Genomic DNA, 23,875 nt, shown 5'->3' with positions numbered 1-23,875 from the left:
TCCCTTACCGAAAAAGTTTAGGAGATATAGTTCACTCTCATACCAGAAGAAGTATCGAGGTGATAGAATGTTTAGCGCCCATTACTGAACGGGATATGGAGACGGCCGGTTAATTATTAAAATTAGATATTGAGTTCATGAGTAGATGGTACACCTCTATGGATCCCTAGGGGTACCAGTAAGCAGATAAGAAAAGAAAGTTATTGTTTCTCGCTTTCTTATGTGTGAAAGTAAAAAGTGATATGGATATGGGTCTTCATAGGTTATTTTTAAAAAACTCGTTACAATAAGTACGGAATAAACAGTCTTCTTTATATTAAATGAATTTACTCAAATTAAGTGTTCTATTACTTATTTTATGATTTTTACCAATCTTAAGTTTTCTGTATCTGTGATTAGTGTGATATTCTTACTGGTCTAGTGTAGCTCACCCTTTCATTAACTATTTTAGAGCAAGAGAATCAATATCCAGATCCCGATCAGCAAAAAGGTCGTGAGTAATTCACTATCCAGACTCCCTTCAAGTGCTAGTGAAGGTTGTCCTAGGATGTTTAGTTATTCGCTTTTCGTTTCATTTCTTTAATATTTGTTTGTCTTTTAGAATGGATATTCCCGTAGTCCTATTGTGCATTCAAAATTATTGTGTAAGAAATGTAAACCCTAACTCTATTAATCACTTCCGCATTAAAATTATTAATTTATTTCCATTTAAATTCCGGGTCACTACAGTTGGTATCAGAGCTGCGTTCATCGGAATCATTCCTTGCACAAAGACTTAAAAACACCAATACAAACTATCACTCAACCTTTCCTTGTGAAATGCAAGTACAAGAAAATGAGGAGATAAATACCCCCACTAAGACAGAAAAGATATTTATGGCTCTTTGGGTGGTTCCTGAATAGAAGGTTGTACTTGCCACCTATATGCTTGTAGGAGAGGCAGACCGCTGGTGGTAACTCAAGTAGGCCACCTTTCCCTGTCCAGTCACTTGAAAATAGTTCCTGATGGCCTTCAATGCAGAGTACCTCTGATATTTGAAAGAAATAGAGGTTGCACACTTAGTACAAGGTGAGATGATTGTGTCGGAGTATTCTCAAAGGTTCTTAGAGTTGGACCGATATTCTCCTAAGAGTATGATGGATGAGGGCAAGAAGGCAAGAAAGTTCAAATGGGGCCTCCACACCAAGATCAGACAGCAGTTGTACGTATTTGAGCTTACTACCTACTCAGCCATTCGGCCAAGGTATAACTAGTGGAGAGGAACTTTCACATATTTCCTCCAACAGTGGAGAATCCTAAACCCTCGATTTCACACTGTAAACTAGCACCCACTGCATCGGTTCAAGAAAATAAGAGGCTTAGGCAGTGACTCAGGCTCCTCCTCAGACTCCGGTAACAGGAAGCAGTAGGACTTGCCAGCACTGTGGCAAAGATCATGAAGACTGATTCTGCTATCGTCTCAATAATACTTGTCGCATATGTGGGAGTACCCAACATTACGCGAGAGAGTGTCTGCAGAATCAGAACCAGGTCAGGTGTAGCAGCCCCGTAAATTCATAATGAAATGTATATTAAAAATATCAAATGCGAAAGCGAAGTCAAAATTTGAATAACATCTCTTACACTAAAACCAAAAACGTGCTCACAAAATATAAAAGATCAAACTACCTAAAGGAGAAACTTGAAAGTAAAAGCTACGAATGTGACTATGGAGTCTTTAGGCGTCCCCTTCGTCGTCCTCCTGCGGAACCGGCTCGGGAACGATGTCCTCTTGATCTGAAATGATTAAATAAGGAATGAGCTACACTAGCCCAGTAAAGACATCACGATATCTCACCGTCACAGAGGTAAAGGTGGGTAGAAAACACAAAAGACCAATGGAGCATAATTTACAACAAATCCTTTTATCGATAATAAAACCTTTACCATTCACTTACCTCGGTGAAATTTATAAAACAATATACGAAAGCAATAACATCATCATCATCATGAAACCATATATATAAATTGTATAACATAATACCTATCAAGCTTTTCGTAATTCAATCGTTACACAATATATTTTCCTCATTTACCAGCCCACTAGTATCCATGGGAATCCATAGGGGTCCCGCTACCCGTTAACCCTTAACACTTGTAATCAGATTCCAGGGTCGTCCCCATACCCCGTCCGGTATGGGCGCCAAAACTATAAACCTCAATACCCCGTCCGATATGAGGGTGAAACGGGCCATCCCCATACCCCGTCCGGTATGGGCGCCAAAACACATAAGGTCTCCATACCCCGTCCGGTATGAGAGACCACAATCCCGGTAGGGTTCCTTACGGACCCGGTCCGTCCACTATCTCCCAGGATATCTAGTCAGACTGACCACATTATACCATTACCCATTTACATAATTTTTTCATTCTCTTTTTCCTCAGTCAGCATCATTAATCCACATACGAACAAGCAAAACAGTAATTTATGCCAAACAGACAACATACAGTATCAATATCCCAGTCATTCAACCAATAATCAATAAACAGTACAATATGCACACGAAACTATAAAATGAAAACATCAAACCTCATACTGCATTTAAAACTGTAAAACAGGCCAAATAACAATTAACCGACAAACACACTAGACTCGGGCTCCATTAGCGACCTTAAGCAATTTCACACATTCGTTGATTCATGAAATACCGTTTTATTATTTATTGAACTTTAAAACCGTGATAGGAAATAGGGTGAGGGGTCCTTACTCGTTTCGGGGTCCGAACACGGCTTCACAGTCCGCTTGCAGGCTGTCCCTAATTTTTCCTGAATTTTTTTCCGGGGAACTGAAACGCACTACTGGTACCTGCACGTGTTCCAAAAAAATCCCAAATTAGGCCCAGGGCCCCTTTCGGCCAATATCGCAACTCCGGCACGGCGGCTCCGCCGTGCTCCGGCCGAATTCGGCCACACTCGCATTGGTTCCTGCGATAAAACAACCCTACGGCCCTCGGGGGGCCGAAAATTTACGAAAAACCGAAGCTTACCGGTGGTAGTGCTCTCGGGTGCGGCGGCTCTCCGGTGAAGTTCGTGTTTTGGTGATTCGGCTCCGATCAACCTGTAGAGAAAAGAATGGTGATCACAGTGATATAAAAATTGCATTAAACGGAGGCCGGGAAGGGCCTCATCGGAGGCAAAAATCGAGAAGGGGTGCGGCGGCACCGCTGGCTTTCGGCCGTGTTTTCCGGCCGTTTGGCCGGGATTTTGGCTCCGATTTGGCCACTGGGGAAATCAACATGGAAAAACGAGTTGGGGGTATGAAATTTACCTCGATCGGCGGTCAGAAATCCCTCCGGTGCGGCGGCGGGTGGCGGCGGCCGGCTTCTGGTTCGTCTTCTCCGGCGAGGGCAGGTGGCTAGGGTTTGGGGTCTGGTGTGGGGGTCTTATTTATACCCTTTTGCCTTTTGATCTCAGCCGTCCATTTTGATTTAATCTGGGCCGTCCGATCGCGCGCACGCGGATCACCAACGTGGCCCGTCCCCGGTCGACGTGGTTTTGCCATGTGGCAGGTCCTGGTTGGCCAGGCCTGCTGACTGGGTCTGCTGACGTGGCACGAGCGTTTTTTTTTTTCTTCTTTAATTTTCCCCGGGCGCTACATCAGGCCTCCTATTCAAGGCAAAACTTACAACCTAACTCAGCATGATGCTGAAGTCAACCCGAACGTGATATAAGGTACGTACACTATCTGTAATCACCTTGTACATATTTTGATTGATACTGGTACTTCACATTCATTTGTCTCACACGCTTTTACACAAAACTTAAGTGTGTTACCGGAAAGATTTGATTTAATGTTGTTTATATCTACTCCTGGAAGTAGGATATTATTAAGGAATGTTATATATAAAGTTTGTGTCATAAATATAGTAGATAGAAAATTGAGTGTGGACCTAATAGAGATTGATACAAGGGACTTTGACGTAATCTTAAAAATGAATTATTTAGCGGTGTGCCACGCTATTGTAGATTATTTTCACAAGAAACTTGTATTCAACCCTCGTAACGAAGAGTTATTTACGAGTTAATAAAAATTTTAAATGTTACTTTCTCATGGTAATTTCCTCATTATATAGTGTTTTAACTCTGTTGTCTTCTCTACATTAGGAAAATTTAAGAAAGAAGTTTGTATTCAAGAGATCTCGATAGTCCGAGACTTTCTGAATGTATTTTCTGGTGAACTACCTAGACTGCTAGTAGACAGGGAAGTTGAGTTTACCATAGTTCTTCAACCTGATACCTAGCCTATCTCTGTTACCCTTTACCTCATGAGCCATGTTGAGATGGAAGAACTGAGAAAATAGATCAATAAATTGCAAGACAATGGATTCATCCAACATAACATATCTCCTTGGGGTGCTGGAGTCACATTTGCAAGAAAAAGGGATGGACATTATGATTATGTATTAACTATAGAGGATTGAACCGAGTTACGATCAAGAACAAATACCCCATCCCCAGAATAATGAACTTTTTGACCAGTTGCAGGGTGCCCATGTCTTCTTCAAAATAGATCTGCGTTTGAGTTACCATCAGGTAAAGATCAGGGCATAGGACATTCCTAAGACAAATTTCAGAATCAGGTACGGATATTATGAGTTCCTAATCATGCCCTTTGAACTAACCAACGCACCAATCATTTTTATGGGCTTGATGAATAGGATTTTCAGATAATTCTTGGATCAGTTTTTCATTGTGTTTATTGATAATATCCTAATCTATTCAAAGAGTAGAGAGGAACATGCTCATCACCTGACTCAAGTTTTACAGGTTCTTAGGGAGAAGAAAGTGTATGCAAAATTGACCAAGTGTAAGTTTTTATTCTAGTAGACTACCTTTCTAAGATACATCATATCAATGGATGAAGTATCAGTGAACCCCAAAAAAATTGATGCAATACTTGGATGAGAGAAATTGATATCAGTTAAGGAGATTCGTAGCTTTCTAAAAATGACAAGTTATTACCGCAGGTTTGTAGAATGATTTTCCAGTCTAATCGCTCCTTTGACTCTACTCACAAAGAAGAACGTTAAGTTTGAATGGAACGTGGACTGCGAAATGAGCTTTACAGAACTTAAGAAGTGGTTAACCCTACTATGAACGTTACCTCAGTTGGACGAGGTTGGGAAGTCCTTTATCGAGAAAGTGGGAGATATGACTCACTATCATACCGGACGAAGTATCAAGGCAATGGAATTTTTGGTGTCCATTACCGAACGAGTTATGAGGACGACTAATTAATTGTTCAAATTGGATATTGGGTTTATGAGTAGGGGCGCACCCCTATGGAACCCCAGGGGTACCAATAAGCAGGTAAGAAATAAAAGTTATTGTTTCTCATTCTCTTATGTGTGAAAGTGAAAAGTGATATGGATATGTGTCTTCATAGGTTGTTTTTGAAAAACTTGTTATGGTAAGTACGGAATAAATTGTAATGGCCCCGGAAATAAAAATGAAATGTATATATTAAAAAGTTCTAAGTGCGGAAGCGAAATAAAATTTTTGATTAATATCTCTTACACAATAACCGAAATGTATTAAATGTATGAAAGAATAAACAAACTAAAGTAAATACTAGCAATAAATGCTATAAATAAATCTATGAAGTCCTTAGTCATCTACTCGCCGTCTTCCTGTGGGACGGGCTCGAGAACCAAGTCCTCCTAATCTGAAATGGTTAAGTAAGGAATGAGCTACACTAGCCCAGTAAAGACATCACACTATCTCACTGCCACAGGAGCAAAGGTCGGTAGAAAACAAAAACGACCAATGAAGCATAATTTATAACAAACTCATTTATCAATAATAAAAATTTTTACTGTCCACTTACCTCGGTGAGATTCATGAAAATAATTTATGAAACACAATAACATCATAAACATCATAAAATCATGTAGACTCTGTAACATAACACATATCATACTCTCGTTTTTCAATCATCAGACAACAATTTTCCTCTTTTATCAGCCTACTAGTATCCATGGGGATCCATAGGGGGTCCCCGCTATACGTGAACCATTTACATTGATAACTTGATTCCAGGGCCGTCCCCATACCCCGTCCGGTATGGGCGCCAAAGAAAACATAAATCTCAATACCCCGTCCAGTATGAGGGTGAAACGGGTTGTCCCCATACCCCGTCCGGTATAGGCGTCAAAACACATAAGGTCTCCATACCTCATCCGATATAAGAGACCACATTCCCGGTAGGGTTCCCTACGAACCCAGTCCGTCCACCATCTCCCAGGATATCTAGTTGGGATGTCCACATTATCTATTTATCAATTCACATACCTTTTTCTATTTTTCTTAGTCTCAATTATCCAATCAAACATAAACACGTAAACCAGTAATGAACACTAAACAAGACAATAACGGATTCACAATAATTCAAACCATAATAATCAAAACCGTGATTCATACATACGAAACCATAGAATAAACACATCAAATACCATACTGCATTTAAAACTGTAAAATAGATCAAACAACAACTGACCGAAAAATACATCAGATTCGGGCTCCATTAATAACCTTAATTAATTATACACATGTATTAATTCATGAAATGCTGTTTTATTATTTATTGAACTTTAATACCGTGATAGGAAATAGGATGAGAAATCCTTACTTGTTTTGGAGTCTGAAATCGGGTTCTCACTGTGCCTACGGGCTGTCTCTAAATTTCCTGAATTTTTCTTCGGGAACTGAAATACACTTCTGGTACCTACACATGTCCCCAAAAAACTCAAAATCAGACCTAGGGCCTACTTAGCCATTATCGAAAACTCCGGCGCGGTAGCTCCGCCGTGCTCCGGCGACGGCGCCGCCGCCCGCAGCCGCGATCTGCTTCGGGTTGGCCGTTTTCAGCCGAATTCGGCCAAAATCGCATTGATTCCTACGATAAAGCACCCTTAGGGCCCTCGGTGGGCCAAAAAATCATGAAAAACCGATATTTACCAGCGGCGGAGCTCTCGGGTGCGGCGACTTCTCTGGCGAGAGTTGCGATTTGATGTTTTGCTCCGGCCAACCTGTAGAGAAAAGGACGGTGATCACAGTGGTGTAAAAATTACATCAAACGGGAACCGGAAAGGGCTTCATCGGAGGCAAAAACCGAGGGAAGCCGCGGCGACGCCGTTGGACTTCGGCAATATTACATAAACGGTCTTCTTTATATTAAATGAATTTACTCAAATTAAATGCACCATTAGTTATTTTATGATTTTTACCAATCTTAAGTTTTTCGTATATGTGATTAATATGATATTTTTATTGGGGTAGTATAACTCACCATTTCATTAACTATTTCAGATCAAGAGAATTAAGGTCCAGATCTCGATTAGCAAGAAGGTTGTGAGTAGTTCACTATCCAAACTCTCTTCAAGTGCTAGTGAAGGTTGTCTTATGATATATAGTTATTCGTTTTTCTTTTATTTTTTTAATTTCTGTTTGTTTTTTAGAAGCGACATTCTCGTAATCTAATTGGGTATTTAAAATTATTGTGTAAGGAATGTAAATTCTAATTCTATTAATCACTTCTGCATTAAATTTATGAATTTATTTCATTTTAAATTCTGAATCTTTACAAAATAATTGAGTGAAATTTTCAGATCCTAAAATAAAAAAAAAATACAAATTTTCACTTAAAAATTTTAAAAATAAAATTTTGGTTCAAAACAACTTTTTTTTTTTAATTTTTAAGTGTATACTTAGTTAAGCTTTTATTCTTTTATTTTCTGTCAAAAAATAAAATTTTTTTAAAAAATAAAAGCACTTTTAGTTAATAAATTAAATGTATTTACTTTCAAAAAAGATAAAATTAAAAATTAAAAACTATATTTTTAAGATATACTTTGTGTTGGACAGTTAATTAATATTTTTAATAAGTATATTTAATGATTTAATATTTTTAAGATAAAAATATAATAATAATTTATTATTAAAATTGAATAGTTTTTTTAAAACTAAAAAGTAATAGTTATATTAAAAAAGAAATAAAATAATTGAATAAAAATAAAATATTTAGAAATAATTTAAAGTACTAGAAAAAATTAAGAAATATATTTAATATCATTGAAATAATTCCAATAATTAATTTTCATATGTAATTTTTTTTTTTATCATTTCAATATTTATTATTAAATTTTTAACATAAATAATCAAATATAATAACACAGCAACACCTTTCACCTCAAATTTTATTAAACACTATAATCTTATTATCTTAAAGTTACTTTTATTAAAAGTTATTTTACAATCACAATATGAATACGGTTTTTTCAAAGTTATTTCTAATTAAATATCTAATAAATATTTTATATATAGTATTTAAATTTACTTATAAGTATTAATTCCAAATTTCCTCTAAATCTCTATTTTTGGAAGTGGTAGCCGCGATGCGATTTGTTAGTATTCTTAAAAAAAAAAAAAAGGTTTAATATTTTTAAATAAAAAAATATTCAGCATCTTGATAAATATTATTATATAAAATGATGTAAGTATAAAATATATTGCATGCTATAAATTATAGTTACTAAAATAATTAAGAAAAATGATAATTACAAATCATTTTCACATTAATTATTGATTTTCAAAGTTTATTTCATTTTAAATTATTCTTTACTTTGACCTTAAATTATTTTTATTGAATAAAAACATTAATTTAATTTAAAAATATTAAAATATTTTCTAATAAATTTTATATTATTAATAATTAAATTATACTTTATTGAATAAAAACTGTATATGTGATTGTTTTTTTTTTTTTTTCTTGGTAATAATTAATAATCATAATTATGTTTAAAAAAGAACGTGGATTCATCAGTTAAACAAACTCATGGTTTTCTCTTAATAAATTAATCACAGCTCCTATATAATCTCACTTCCAATCCTCTTTTCTCAATATCATTAAACTTCTAACACAAGAAGAAATGAATTTCAAGAAGTTAGTTCTTGCAACGACCTTTACATACCTCCTGGTTGCAGTAATGGCGGAAGAAAGCGGAGGAGTTGTGGAGTGCTGGGAGGCATTGATGGAGCTCAAATCTTGTACTAACGAGATTCTTGTCTTCTTCCTCAACGGCCAAGCGTCTCTAGGACCTGACTGCTGCCGTGCCATTCATATTATTAGTCAAAATTGCTGGCCTTCAATGCTCACTTCCCTTGGCTTCACCTCCGATGAAGCTAACATACTCGCCACCTATTGTTCATCTTCTTCTTCTTCTTCCTCCTCTGCTCCTGCTGCTGCGCCTCCACTTTAGATAGATGCCTATCTTATCAATAAAGCTTTTGTGTTTATTCTTCTCAATCCGAAATAACAAACTAGTGATGAATTACAGTTTACAGTTATGTCAAGTTTCTTAATCATAATTTACAGTCTCCCATGGCTCATTGGGCTCTAGATATGACTTTGGTTTGTTTAATTTTTCTGTAGCAATGCAATCAGAGAATACTTATGAATTGGTTAAATTATAATGGAGAAACCCAAAAAGATCACATCATCTAAGAGAAACCAGAATTTTACTGCCTCACAAGATTTTCAACATACACTATAACAGGAAACAGTTGCTAGACCAATTACACGCAAGCTAATAGAGTTTTTTTTTTTTTTTTTTTTTCTTCCAAGAAAATAAAAGAAGGAAAACGCGCAGCTACAATTCATTGTCGATCGATTTACAGGTTAAACCGATGAGTAAACTTGGAAAATTTAGCGTTACCAGATCCCCGGTCATCACCATCATGACTGGATCCTCGCTGACTCTTCCCTCTCTTATGGCTGTGACCCTGTCTCCGATCTATCCGAGACCTCAAACCTCCGGTCACAATCTCCAGCGGTTCACTCCACGCCGGAGACATTGCTGGCGAACTCGCCGGGGAATAAAAAAGAAAGCAGTAAATGCTTGAGGTATCAAGCCCCAAAACACCAAAATCATCATCGTGAGGCTTACCGGAGCCAAATTCAGCTACAAGAACCCCGTCCAAGCCGTGAACAGCAATGGTTGAGCCAAGGAAGAGGTCTGGAACGGAGATCCGGGTTTCGGAGACGATGACGGAATCGAAATCAGATGCATTAACAGAAACAGTGGTAGAGTTGAGTAGGAGGGTATGACGGGGTAGAAGGGTGGCGAGGCGGGTACCATTAGGAAGACTAAGGAGATCGGAAGTGGAAAGGCGGAGAGGTGAGACATGGTAGAGGAGAGAGCGAGTGTAATGAAGAGCAGTAGAGGAGAGATCGAGGGAAGAGAGAAGTCGGTCAGGAGGGGCAAAGAGGGTGAAGGAGGAATTTGGGGAGGAGAGAAGGTGCGGACGTAGACAGGATGTGTCGATGGCGTTTGGGAAAAGGGTATAACCGCGAGATCGGAGGGCAGAAGCTGCGTCTTGGAGTTCTTGGTCGATGAGATTTGCGGTGACAACAGAGAGAGGGACAATGAAGAGGAAGACGACGAGCAGAGCCATGGATTTGCTGCAAGAATTTTCCATGGCGGAGAGCAAGAGAGAATCGGGATTCTGTTACTTTTTTGGCGGGATTGTTTCTTTTGAATGGGATGCAATGCAAGGTAATGATGAAAGCTGTGGGTTTATGTAGTCGAATGAGTTGTGAATATATATATATATATATATATATATTCAAGTCCGTTAGAGGGAATGAGAGGAGTCAATTTTTTTGAAGTAATTTACAATTGATGTTAGTAGTATATGATGTAAATAAGAGAGTATCTAAAGCCTCATATGTACTTTTCCCATTTGTAAGAAATGTACTCATAGATAGATAGCAAAGTAGACCTTGCACTGTCAATTCGTGCTAACTAATCCATCTTAAAATTTCATTAGTTTTACGAGATAGAATTTTAACTTATATTCTTTAAGAATAAAATATCAGAACTAATAAATTTTAAAAAAAAATTTATTAATTTCACACAATTATAATAGTAGTGCATATTTAGCAGAACCAGAAGTACATGATGCAATTTGAATCTATTATCTTATGAAGTAATACAATCTGAATGTAAAGTGCCATCAAAATTCATGTTTGCAACAAAACTTTGACATGCTCAGCAAGAACAAAAACATAAAAGACAACCGCAAAAGTAGAGCAAAGACAGAAGTTACGTAGTAATAGTGTAGCATTAGCCAACTTGCACTGGGAATTACCAAATTAGGACAGCATGACAAGATTTCCTAAAATTTCAATCCCCTAGAGCGTATATTCAGTGATAAAAGTTCTCAAAATTATTCTAGTAGGGTAATCAAAAAGCCCAGTAATCTAGGCATTGCAACTCATCTATTGTGAGGAGTTGTTTCCCAAATCGATCACAAACCGATATCTGACATCGGATTTGGCCAGCCTTTCCATTGCTGTATTAATTTCGTCCATCTTGATCAGCTCAATATCTGCTGAAATTTTGTGCTTGGCACAAAACTCCAGCATTTCCTGTGTCTCTTTCATCCCTCCAATGTCACTTCCCCCAACAAGCTTTCTCCCTGCACCCACATCAAAGTTTCAGATTCTGTTACGTGAATATGATATTCAAAATTTCCATATCATCCCCGTATGTCAATTACTTTTAGCATAAAATGAATAATCTAAGCAACATAGTCATCTCATACAATTTTAATTACAATTTTTGTTCTCCCTGCAGCTGCAATGAAGTCTAATGTCAATATTCAATATGTAGTATCCTTAGTTAGAGGTCTCATGATTATGCAGCTTACCCAAAACTAATGGAAAAATAGGCAGCTCCAGGGGCCTATCAGGCAAGCCCAAAGTAACCAGCTTCCCATTTATTTTCAGAAGACTGATCAGTGGTTGAAGAGGATGAACTGCTGAGACTGTGTCAATGATGTAATCCATGGTACCAATGGCTGCCTGAATATTAAAATCATAAATTCAGTTAAACTGTTTCCTACTCATTTTGATCTGCGCATAAAAATTTGAAAACCATAACAATATTTCAAATGCAGGTAGGTCCAAGTTGTAATTGCATCAGCATCTTAGTCTACTGATATTTCCAAGATCTAATTGCATCAGCATCTTAATCTACTAATTGTATTATCATATAAAATGCAAGTCCTAAATAAATGAACTGCAAATAAATTCTTACCAATCAAATAAAGTGCAAGTCCTGAATTAATGAAGTTCCCAATAAATTCTTTGGTAAGATTTATAAATATTCCTAACCAAAATCAACGATGGATTTGAATTCAAGTATTCTCATCAATAGCTGCAAACTGAATTCATTGCCAGGTAGACAAGAAGTTCCAGGATCAACTTAAATGAGACACTATAGAATATATAGCATCTTATGGTTTCAAAACTCTCGTGTACCTTGCTACCTATAAATATGATACTGATTTCCCATATACCTTCATTTTTGCAGAGTCACTTGTGACGAGGAATGAATCAGCACCAAGTCTGTCAACCGCTTCACTCTCCTTGTTTGGGGAGCGACTGATGACAGTAACTTTTAGCCCAAACGCCTTACCAATCTTGACAGCAACATGACCAAGCCCACCAAGTCCTGCCACACCCAAATGCTTCCCTGGCTCAGTCATTCCATAATACTTCATTGGGCTGTACACTGTGATTCCAGCACACAGAAGCGGTGCACCAGCATCAAGCGGCAAGTTATCGGGAAAACGGAGGACATAGCGCTGGTCCACAACAATAATATCAGAATAACCACCATAAGTTTTTGTTCCATCCTGGGAATGGGAGTTATAAGTAAATACGGTATAAGGGCAGTAGTTCTCCAAATCCTGCTGGCAGCTGTCACATGTCCTGCAGGAGTCCACTATCACCCCAACCCCAACATGGTCTCCAACATTGAATTTCTTCACATTCTTCCCTACTTTTGCGGCAACACCAACAATTTCATGCCTGCAGAAGATAAGATATGCATATTATCTATATACGGCGGAATATGTCATAAATTTAAATCTTTTCTGCTGTCGTCCTTGAGTGATTAAAACTAGTATGGTGTGCCTAACAAGTTTATAATCAAGTATGGTGTGCATAACTAGTATGGTGTGCATAACTTCATGATAATTTTAGTAGCACTTCTTAAATTTATAAGTTATTATAAGGCTATGCTTGGATTGATTACAACAAAAACTTTTGTTTTTTATACTGTCAAGTATGTCCTCAAATTTGATTAGATTGGAAGAGATAAGAGATGTGCTACCTCCAATTCTAAGAAAAATTAATTTCAAAAATGGATTCCATATTTTGAATTAGTTCTAACACAAAATAGAGATTGAAGAAATCCAATTTCTTGTGAAAAACATTTCTTCCAACCATAATGTAACGGAGAATAGGATAGCTCTATGTACTTCCATACACAAATGCCTAATCTACTTGTTTTGTCAAAATACTAAAAATTATTTATTTGTATATTGTTCTAGTCCGATTCCATGTACATACATTTTGTTTTTTTTTTTTTAAGAAGTACATACATTTTGTTTTAGCGAACAAAGAAACCATGCATCACCTAGTTTTCTGTAAATTACAACTTCAAAATATATTCATTCATTTTTATTTATGTTCAGTATCAAAGAGTACTGAGATTTTCTGATCAATAATTTATATGAACCCTTTATCTCAAAAAATTATTTATGTGAACCCTTGTAGTTACCATGCTTTTTGAGAACTTACTTACAACACTCTTATGTTCCACTTATAACTTTTTAATTAATGATTGGAAGTAGTTTGTACATTATGATGATTATAACTATTATATTATCATGTGATATGATACTTGACACTCGTTTTATGATTTTTGATTCGTAATTCTATTAATTTGGTCAAATGTTGGTCACCATAATTTCTAATCCTATTAAGAGACTAAACATTGGTCATTCTGATATGTTACTAGCACAGAAACAAGTTCTAATACCCTATCATCAAGGACATGAGTAATGCGTTGTGGTTCTCATAATGATTGCACTCTGGCAACTAGGCTTGTCGAGTGTTCCTCTCTTGTGGGGTGGAGTTGCCATGAAGGTGGCTATTGTAAAGTCAGTGACTGGAGAAGATGGGGATCCTCGCGTCTTTTCTTCACTTCGGCTGTACTACATTGAGCAGCAGCGCAGTCAACAAGTGAGAGAAAGGGATTTTATGGTATGTGGCTGCTTTTGGATATATTTATACTTTTTGGAGTAACCTCTGTTCAAGCCAAAATAACACCTTAAACCCTCCTAGATCGAGAAATATTGTAACTCAAAGTTGAGAATTTGAATAATCCAAAACTTTCACTTGCCAGTATTGCCCACTCTCAAGTAAAGAATTTAAAATAAGTAATGTATTATTCTTTATTCTATTTTCAAAATACTAAAAACATTTATTTATAAATTGTTATAATTCCATAATGTATATGTATATATGTATATATAATTTTAAAGGAGATCACCATGCAATGTTAAAGTTTTTCAGTTACAAAATTTCAAGAAATGTGTGGTTTTGTTTATATATGAAGTATTGAAGAAGATTAAGATTTGTTTTAAATTTGTTTACTTGAAGTATTGTGGCATATGTGGCTTTTGAGAAATTATTTACAACGCTCAGAGTATTGTATTCGGAAAGCATTTTATTTTATGGCACAGTGCAATTCAATAATTAGTGGTAACTTGTAAATCTCCTGGAATCATACCATATCATAAGTAATTGGACTTCGAGACAAAAGTAGTTTTTTGTGATAAATATGATAGTAATTCTTAATTAATTAGGTCTTGAGATGGATTTTGACTTTCATACTCTTTAAGTCAGCATGTTTTGGTTGTGTCTAATAATAATAGGCCATGCATGATTATGGAATTTTCTTCAAGCATTTAACATTTTTGACGTATTTAACTTTTCCTGTATTTATATTTATTTGTAAGTTGAAAAATTTTATATAACAATTTTAATAAAAATTTTAAAGTAAACCTATAACGTTTACAAGATGCTTTCATTGATAATTACTGTAAAATGCTCTAATTAATAATTAAATCACTGAAAACGTAAAATGGTGGGTAAAATTAAGCATTTTTATGAGTGACAGAAAAATTACATACCCGGGAATAACAGGGTAATTGGTGAAGCCCCATTCGTTCTTAGCAGCGTGCAGATCAGAATGGCAAACTCCACAATAGAGGATTTTTACAGTGACATCATCGTCCCCATTTTCTCTGACAGCAAGAAAGAAAAATACAGGAAGCGTCAAATTCACGTCCTACTTGAAAAGAAAATAAATAGTAGGGTATCACAATCCTTCTCTATCAATTTGTCATCAATCAGAGCCATGTCAGTTTCTAAAGTAATCGAGAAAGCCTAAGAAGAGCAGAATGAATAAGATTCGGAGTCGAGGGCCCAACAGCATTATTTTATTATTTAAGAGAACAACAACAAACTAATTTCTGAACGATTCCCGTGGAGTCAAGATCTTCACCATCAAAAGTAAACATCAACGAATTAATTAATTAAAATTGACCTAACATAATTTCAATATAATAATAACTAAATAAGATCATCTAATCTATTCGCCACAAACACTTGATTTACGGTTTCCTGGTTTTATACGTGGAGAACGGAAGCGAAAAAAATGATATCTGAGAAACATTATTCAATCTAGAACGAGCGGATTAAAATTTGAAGGAAAAGAAAAGATAATATATGTATATATACACGCATAGAAGAAGACTACGAAGAAGAAGACGAAAAGACGTATCTAAGAAACATCATTGAATCTAAAACGATTGGCTTCGGAAACGAAATGAGATCCAAATAAGTCTAGATTAGAAGAAGAAGACGACGACGGTGATGAAGAAAATACCTTCTAGAGAAAGGGAAAGGCGAGAGAATGCCAGATTGATCTGTAGCCGCCCAGCCAAGAGCCTTAACCGGGAGTTTTTGTTCTGTTGCCTTCGCCATTCTCTCTCTCTCGATAAAAAAACGGATGGAAGAAACTGGCTGCACTTGCATACATATATATACAACACAAGAATAGTGACCTGTTTGGATGCAAAAAAATCCCATTCATCATAAAGCGTAAGTTATTTTTGTTTTCCCTCGTCGGTTAGATTTGTTTTATGTACAAAACAAACTAACCTTTATGATCTCTTTTACTAGTCCGTTTCCACTAAAAACAATTGCCTTTCCCTCAAAAAAAAGAAAATTTGTCTTTTACTTCTAACACATATTTTATTTTATTTAAAAAATTGCACATTGTATATATCATATATATATATATATAATATTGAAGTCATGGGTAATCATTACGTAAATAAATTTAAAATATGTTAATTATATTTATAGAATTTGTCATGTCCTGTCTACTCTTAAAATATATAATAATTCTCCGTGTGACCAAATTTTACTAATTTGGTCTTATTTTCCTTTTTTTTCTCATGCTATTTTAAAGAGAGAAATTATGCATATTTTTGTTTATATTTTTTAATTAATTAAAAGATCCAAAAATTTTAAAAAAATAAATTTATATCTTAAATGCAGAAACGAATAATAATATTAGGATTTACATTTTTTACACAATAAATTGAAATACACAATAAAAATATAAGAATGTCTCTTCTACGTTGTTCATAAAAAAAATAAATAGTAATTAAAGAAAAACGAATAAATAAATATTTTAGAACTAATCTTCACTAGTACTTCAAAAGAGTTTAGAATGTGAACTAATCACAACTCTTTTACTGATTGGAACATGGATATTGGTCTTCTTGATATGAAATGGTTAATAAAAGAGTGAGTTACACTATTATGGTAAAAATATCACACTAATAATTAATACGAAAAATCGAACGTTATTAAAAATACAAAAATAACTAATAGAGCCCTTACTTTAAATAAATATATTTAACTTTAAAACTTTTTATTTGATACTTACCGTTATAATTTTTTCTCAAAATAAAACAATTAACCAAATGACATTTTAATTTCATGCATAGGATCAGTAATCCTTTCTTTTTAACTTACTTATTGGAACGTCTGGAGGTTTATAGAGATATCCCTCTATTCGTAGACCCAGTATCAAGATCTGACAATTAACTCAACCGTCCTCATACCCCGTCCGATAATAGGCGCCAAAAATACCATCGCCTTGATACTCCGTCCGATATGAGGGAGAACTATATTTCCTAAAACTCTTCCGGTATGGGACTTCTCAGTCCCGTCAGACTGAGATATGTCTACGTTGTGATTCCCTATGTACTAGGTCCGTCTACCCTTTCTCAAAATACTCAATAAGTTTTTATTTATTTAGATTCTCATCATCCAAACAACCATTAAACCATACCAACATCTCATTTTATATTTACTGATCAATTTAAATAGCATTTAAACAAGTAATATAGTTTATTATAACCAATAACCGAGTAACCAGATAATTAAATAAAAAAAATACAAGATGAACTAAAAAAATCAGATCATCGAGAAGACCATAGAAATTATCAATTTAAACATGCACAATATAATAGTAAGCAAGTTAAGCAGTACAAAAAAATAAACAAGGAATCAGGACAAATGTGAACTAACCGGTTGCAGTTCTATTAGTGACCTGTAATATTTTTAGAATTTTTCTAATTTTTCACAAAACACATAATTATCGATTATTAATCCTCAATTTACTGTAATCGAGAATAGAGTGAGGGATCCTTACCTATATCGGTATTTTAAAATATCGTGCTATCTACTATGCTGCCTAATGGGTCCTGAAATTTCTAAATTTTTTATACGGGAATCCAAAATACTCGTTACGTACCTAAAAATACCCCAAAAATCTAAAATTAATGTTGAAAATCCTTTTCAGCATATTTTAGGGTTCCGACACGGCGGTACTGTCGTGCTTTGGTGCTGGTTCGACCGCCCACAATGGTAGTTCGCCTCAGTCTGGCCAGTTTTAGCTAGTTTTACATGTATCTCTGTGGAAAACCAAGTTATGGAGGCCTCAGTTGGCTAAAAAATCACACAAAATCAAACTTGATGGTGGCTCTGTTGGTTTTCCTCCGTGGCTGGAGTTTCTTGTTCAACTAACTTGCACAGAAAACGATGGTGAACACAATGATCAAAAAATTATATGAAACAGGAAACGGGAATGGGCTCATCAGAGGGGTTTTAGAGTTTCAGCCATAATGACTCCGACGAGCTTTACCCCTAATTTTTGGCTCACCTACCGTCTTTTTTGCTCCTATATGGCTATAGGGAGACTCGGAATCAAATTCTGAGCGGGTAGAAGAGAATTTAACCTTTTTTTACGGTCAGTGGTGGCTCCGATGCGGCAGTCGGGAGTTGGTCTCCTTCTCCAGTGGCTAGTCCTTCTTCTCTGACGAGGGTAGGTGCAACTACAATTAGGGTTCTCCTGTGATGCGATGTTTTATATACTTATCTTATATCAATCTGGGCCGTTCTTTCGCGTAGATGTGGAGTCAGGAGAGTCGTCCGATTGTTGGCTGTTTAGGCCGATTGCGTGAGCAAATATGATTCATTCATCGTGATTGATCTCGTCCGTCTGATCACGCTTAAGGAGGGAATGCATCTGCGTCGTTCATCCGTGTGGGATTGAATCTAGACCGTCGGATCACTGGGTACGCGGATCATTGGCGTGGCCTCCTGCGTGGCACCGATGTCAGCGTATTTTGCCACAAAACATACTCTGCTTCGTTGTGGCTGTTGACTGGACCGTCCTATATTGCAAACTTTTCTTTTTTGCATTTAACCTCCTGTTTTTAATTTTTTTTAAAAAAAACACCTTTCAAACTCAAAATTTTATCCATTTTTTCTAAAATTGCTTTGAATTTTGTCATAAACCTAATTTTCTCAAATAATTTAATAAAATTAAATTAAATTAAATTAATATCTTTAATTATTTTTATCAATACAAAAATTTATCCTGGACCAAATTTTAGATCCGGGTATCACAACTCTCCTCTCTTAAAAAAAAAATTATTCTCTCAAATTTGTTACCCTCTCATTTAGTCAAACAGTTTGGGGTATTGGGTTATGAAGTCCGATTCTATCTCCAATGTAGTCTCATTCTATGTGTGATTCTGTCATAAGATCTTAAGGAATGAGATTTCTCTGTTACAAAGTATTTTGCTCAGGATAGATCTTTGTAGAATAAAAGGGGCTTGTGGGACAAGATGTGTGAGGGGTTCGAGTTGTACTTGCATATCATAGACACATGAAATATATTATGGACCATATATCTCAAATACCCCAATGAATCGGGGATTTAATTTCTCTCTCTTACCAAACCTACTGATTCTCTTGAAATGGGTGACCTTAAGAAACACTCGATTATTTTTCTTAAATTCCAAATCTCTCATCCAAGTGTCCGCATAACTCTTCTGTCTACTTTAATCTGTTTGGATGTTTTTCCTGATTTTAACTATCTTGGTTGTAGTCTCCTCTACAAGATCTAGGCTGAACAATTTTCTATCACCCACCTTTTCCCAACAGATCGGCGACCTAGAGGGGCAGTCATATAATGCCTCGTATGGGGCCATGTCAATATTTGTTTGGTAACTGTTATTGTAGGCGAACTCTATCAAAGATAGGTGATCATCCCAACATCTCCTGAAGTCTAGAACACAAGCTCAGAGCATATCCTCCAATGTGTGAATCATTCTCTCTAATTATCCATCAGTTTAAAGGTGGAACGTGGTACTAATGAACAATTTTGTTTCCATGGTTTGCTAAAAACTAGACCAAAATCGAGAAGTGAACTTGTGGTCTCTATCGGATACCACTATTACTGGAACTTCATGTAACCTGACTATCTCTTGGATATATATTCTCGGTAGCTTATCTAATGGGTTGGTCATCTTGATAACTAAAAAGTGAGAAGACTTCGTGAGCTGGTTAACAATTACTTAGATAGTATTATATCCTGAGCATGTTTTAGGCAACTTTATCACGAAATCTATTGTGATATGTTCTCACTTAAACTCTAGGATTGGTAATGGCTGAAGTAGCCCACCTGAACGTTAATATTCTACCTTAACTTGTTGACGTACCATATACTTGGAGACATAGTCAGTTATTTCTCTTTTTATCGTGCTTCACAAAAATCGGGGTCACATACTTTAAAACATTTTAGTACTTCCGGGATGTATGGAGAATTTTGAGCTATGAGCCTCTACCATGATATCTTTTTTCAGTTCACTGTCATCTGGAACAAGAATCATGTCCTGAAATTTGAGCAATCCATCGGCAGAGACTCGAAATTCTGGATTTACTCTCTGTTTTGCATCCTTCTTGATAGCTGCTACAGTAGAATTGGTTAATTGAGTTTCCTTTATTCTCTGGATCAATTCAGGTTGGATAGTCTGGTGGGCCAAACATGTAACTCTCTTCAAGTTCTAAAGTCGTATCTGTTGTGCGACTCCTATTACCCTGAATTCAGAAACCATTAAGTAAGCTAACATACCTGTACTTTTTCTGCTAAGCGCGTCGACTACCACATTGCCCTTACTTAGATGATACAAAATATTACAATCGTAGTTCTTGAGGAACTCTATCCAACGTCTCTGATGCATGTTGAGATCCTTCTGAGTGAATATGTGCTTCAAGCTCTTATGGTTAGTATAAATTTCAAAAGCCTTCCCATACAAGTAATGGCGTCAGATCTTTAAGGCGTGGATAATGGCGGTAAGTTCTAATTCATGGGTGAAGTAATTCTTCTCATGACTCTTCAACTGCTTATACCTATAGGCTATGACCTTCTCATGCTGCATTATAATACAACCTAACCCCAGCTATGAGGTATCACTATACACTGTATATCCACCTGTTCCACTCAGTAAAGTTAACACGAGTGTAGTAGTCAACCGTTTATTGAGCTCTATAAAACTTTTTTCGCAATCTTTATTCTATTCAAACTTAACATTCTTATTTGTGAGTCAGGTCAAAGGAGTATTTAGGCTAGAAACTTTTTTCACAAACTTACGGTTATAATTTATCATTCTCAAAAAGTTATGAATCTCCTTAACCGATATCAATTTCTCCAAACTAAGTACTACCTCAATCTTTTCAAGATTCACTGATACTCAATCCCTTAATATGATGTGCCTTAGTAAGGTAGTCTGCTTGAGTCAAAATCCACACTTGCTCAATTTTGCATACAGTTTCTTCTTCTTAAGAATCTGCAAAACCTGAGCCAGGTGGTGAGCGTGTTCCTCTCAGCTCTTTAAATAGATCAAGATATCATTGATAAACATAATGACGAACTAATTCAGAAATTATCTGAAAATCCTGTTCATCAAGTCCATAAAAATGGCTGGTGCATTGGTTAATCTAAATGGCATGACCAAGAACTCATAGTGTCCATACCTGGTTCTAAAGGTTGTCTTGGAAATATCTTTTGCCCTGATCTTTACTTGATAGTAACCTAAACGCAAGTCTATTTTAGAGAAGACCTGGACACCCTGCAATTGGTCAAAAAGGTCATCAATTTTGGGGTCGGGGTATTTGTTTTTGATCGTGACTCTGTTCAATTTCCTGTAGTCAATACATAATCTTAATGTCTCATCCCCTTTTCTTGCAAATGTGACTCCAGCACCCCAACGAGACACATTATTTCGGATGAACCTACTATCCTGTAACTCATTGATCTATTTTTTTATATATTCTATCTCAACACGACTCATGCGGTAAGGGACAACCGAGATAGGCTGGGTGCCAAGTTGAAGATCTATGGTAAACTCAACTTTTTTGTCCACTGGTAGTTCGGGTAGTTCTTCATAAAACACATTCAGGAAGTCTCAGACTACCGGAATCTCTTGAATGCAAACTTTTTTCTTAGGTTTGCCTATATAGATAAGACAATCAAGTTAAAGCGTTATATAATAAGGGGATTACCGTGAGAAAATAATATTCAAAATTTTTATTAACTTATAAATGACTCTTTGTTAGGAGGGTTGAATATAAGTTTCTTGTGGAAATAATCCACGGTGACGTGATACACCGCTAACCAGTTCATTCCTATAATTATATCAAAGTCTCCCATGTCGATCTCTATCAAGTCCACACTCAGTTTCCTATATGTTATGTATATGATACAAGTTTTGTATATAACTTCCCCTAGTAGTGTTCTACTTTCAGGAGTGAACACAAACAATATAGGGTCAAGTCTGTCAGGTAATATATTCAAGTTTTGCACAAAAGTATGTGAGACAAATGAATATGAAGTGCTAGTATCAATCAAGACATTTGCAAGGTAATTACAGATAGTGCACGTACCCTATATCACGTCCGAGTTGGCTTCAATATCCTACTGAGTGAGGTTGTAAGCTCTGCCATGCATAGGAAGTCTGGTCTGATTCTGATTTCATGGGCACTCTCTTGCATAGTGTTGGGCATTCCCACATATGTGGTAGGCATTATTGAGATGATAGTAGGGTCGGTCCCCATGATCCTTGCCGTAGTACTGGCAAGTCCTACCGCATCTTGTTACTGGAGTTTGAGGAGGAGCCTAAGTCACTAACCTAGACCTCTTGTTCTGCTGAACTGGTGCAGTGAGTGATGGTCTTAGTATGAAACCTAGGGTCTAAGATTCCCCACTGCTGGAGGAAAGATGCGAAGGTTCATCTCCACTAGTTATGTCTTGCCCCAAACGGCTGAGTAGTTGCTGAACTCAAATATGTACAGCTGCTATCTGATCTCAGGACGGAGGCCCCACTCAAACTTTCTTGTATTTCTGTCTTCATCCATCATGCTCTTAGGAGAATACCGGCCCAACTCTAGGAATCTTCAGGTATACTCCGACACAATCATATTACCGTGGACTATATGTACAAACTTCATTTTTTTCAAATGTCGGAGGTACTCTAGGAGGTACTCTGCATTGAAGGTCATCAAAAACTGTTCCCAAGTGACTGGAATGGGCAGGGTGGTGCACTTGAGCTGCCACAAGTGACTTGCCTCTCCCACAAACATGTAGGTGGCAAGTACAACCTTCTGTTTAAGAACCACCCTAAGAGTCGTGAAGGCATTCTCTGTCTCAGCTAACCAATATTCGGCCTCTTTGAAAGAGGATGCCCCTACAAAGGTAGATGAGTTTAATCTTTTGTACCTTTCAATGTAGTTTGGGTCCATTATGAGTGGAACTGGATCCCGTAGAAGATAGACTGAATTGTGCCGTGGAGGGGCTTGGTGGCCCTATAGCTGTGCTGGATGATACAATGGAGGCACCATATTGTATTGTGGCGGTGACGAATGATACGATGGAGGAGCAGCGTTGTACCAGGGTGGCTCCAGATCTTCTCGCTGTAAGGGTGACTTAAATTGTGGTAGCAGGGGGAGGGTTAGATAGCTTCCTCCTTCCCTCCTGGTCCTGCTAGGTAGAGATGAGTCTCTCCAGCATCTCAAAGAGTCTATCAACATCCTCTCGAAGCGAACCATCCCTGCCTGCTTGGTTTAGTGGGGTATTCTTCTCCTCATATCCTTGTACCTACATTTCACAAAAAATGGTTGAACAATAGTTTGTATTTGATATTTTTAAGTCTTTATGTAAGGAGTGATTTCGAAGAACACAACTCTGATACCAACTGTAAAGGTCCAAAAGCTTAAAAAAATGAATTTTTATCTTAACTTCAGAAGAGAATAATAATGTTAAGGTTTATATTCTTACATAATAAATTGAAATGCCCAATAAAATTACATGAATGTCCCTTCTATGTAGTTCATAAAAAGACAAATAGTAATTAAAGAAAAATGAATAAATAAGTATCTTAGGGGTAACCTTCACTAGTACTTGAAGGGAGTCCGAGAGGTTAACTACTCACAACCTTCTTACTGATCAGGATTTGGGTCTTAGTCTTCTTGATATAAAATAATTAATGAAATGATGA

General features: G+C 36.4%; 3 protein-coding genes across 3 annotated transcripts; 1 reads left to right on the top strand and 2 right to left on the bottom strand.

The window, feature by feature from the left end:
- Positions 1-8,868: 8,868 nt before the first annotated feature.
- LOC110812910 (egg cell-secreted protein 1.2-like) lies at positions 8,869-9,385 on the top strand. Its single transcript, XM_022039818.2, has one exon. It carries the CDS (start codon positions 8,968-8,970, stop codon positions 9,295-9,297), a length of 330 nt encoding a protein of 109 aa, XP_021895510.2. The 5' UTR covers positions 8,869-8,967; the 3' UTR covers positions 9,298-9,385.
- A 154-nt stretch (positions 9,386-9,539) lies between these two features.
- On the bottom strand, positions 9,540-10,639 carry LOC110812925 (Fasciclin-like arabinogalactan family protein). The gene has a single exon (XM_022039848.2). It carries the CDS (start codon positions 10,514-10,516, stop codon positions 9,710-9,712), a length of 807 nt encoding a protein of 268 aa, XP_021895540.2. The 5' UTR covers positions 10,517-10,639; the 3' UTR covers positions 9,540-9,709.
- Positions 10,640-11,125: 486 nt separating this feature from the next.
- CAD9 (cinnamyl alcohol dehydrogenase 9) lies at positions 11,126-16,000 on the bottom strand. The gene is made up of 5 exons (XM_022039847.2): positions 15,844-16,000; positions 15,086-15,199; positions 12,401-12,914; positions 11,750-11,903; positions 11,126-11,518 (listed from the first exon to the last, which is right to left on the bottom strand). The coding sequence occupies exons 1-5, from the start codon at positions 15,990-15,992 to the stop codon at positions 11,319-11,321; spliced, it is 1,131 nt and encodes a 376-aa protein (XP_021895539.2). The 5' UTR covers positions 15,993-16,000; the 3' UTR covers positions 11,126-11,318.
- Positions 16,001-23,875: the final 7,875 nt, after the last annotated feature.

Source organism: Carica papaya, chromosome 6 (assembly GCF_054855325.1).
Source record: "Carica papaya isolate Zhongbai chromosome 6, ASM5485532v1, whole genome shotgun sequence".
NCBI classification, from domain to species: Eukaryota; Viridiplantae; Streptophyta; class Magnoliopsida; order Brassicales; family Caricaceae; genus Carica; species Carica papaya.
The sequence above is the reverse complement of the archived record's forward strand: the minus strand, read 5'-3'. Positions and strand labels throughout refer to the sequence as shown.

What these genes read in the sequence shown, in the direction of transcription:
- LOC110812910 (XM_022039818.2), top strand. Translation starts at nt 8,968, where the DNA reads ATGAATTTCAAGAAGTTAGTTCTTGCAACGACCTTTACATACCTCCTG.
- LOC110812925 (XM_022039848.2), bottom strand. Translation starts at nt 10,516, where the DNA reads ATGGAAAATTCTTGCAGCAAATCCATGGCTCTGCTCGTCGTCTTCCTC.
- CAD9 (XM_022039847.2), bottom strand. Translation starts at nt 15,992, where the DNA reads ATGCAAGTGCAGCCAGTTTCTTCCATCCGTTTTTTTATCGAGAGAGAG. An exon ending in CCTTTCCCTTTCTCTAGAAG is followed by an intron (nt 15,200 to 15,843) that starts GTATTTTCTTCA and finishes TCTTGCTGTCAG; the next exon opens with AGAAAATGGGGACGATGATG. An exon ending in AATTACCCTGTTATTCCCGG is followed by an intron (nt 12,915 to 15,085) that starts GTATGTAATTTT and finishes TATCTTCTGCAG; the next exon opens with GCATGAAATTGTTGGTGTTG.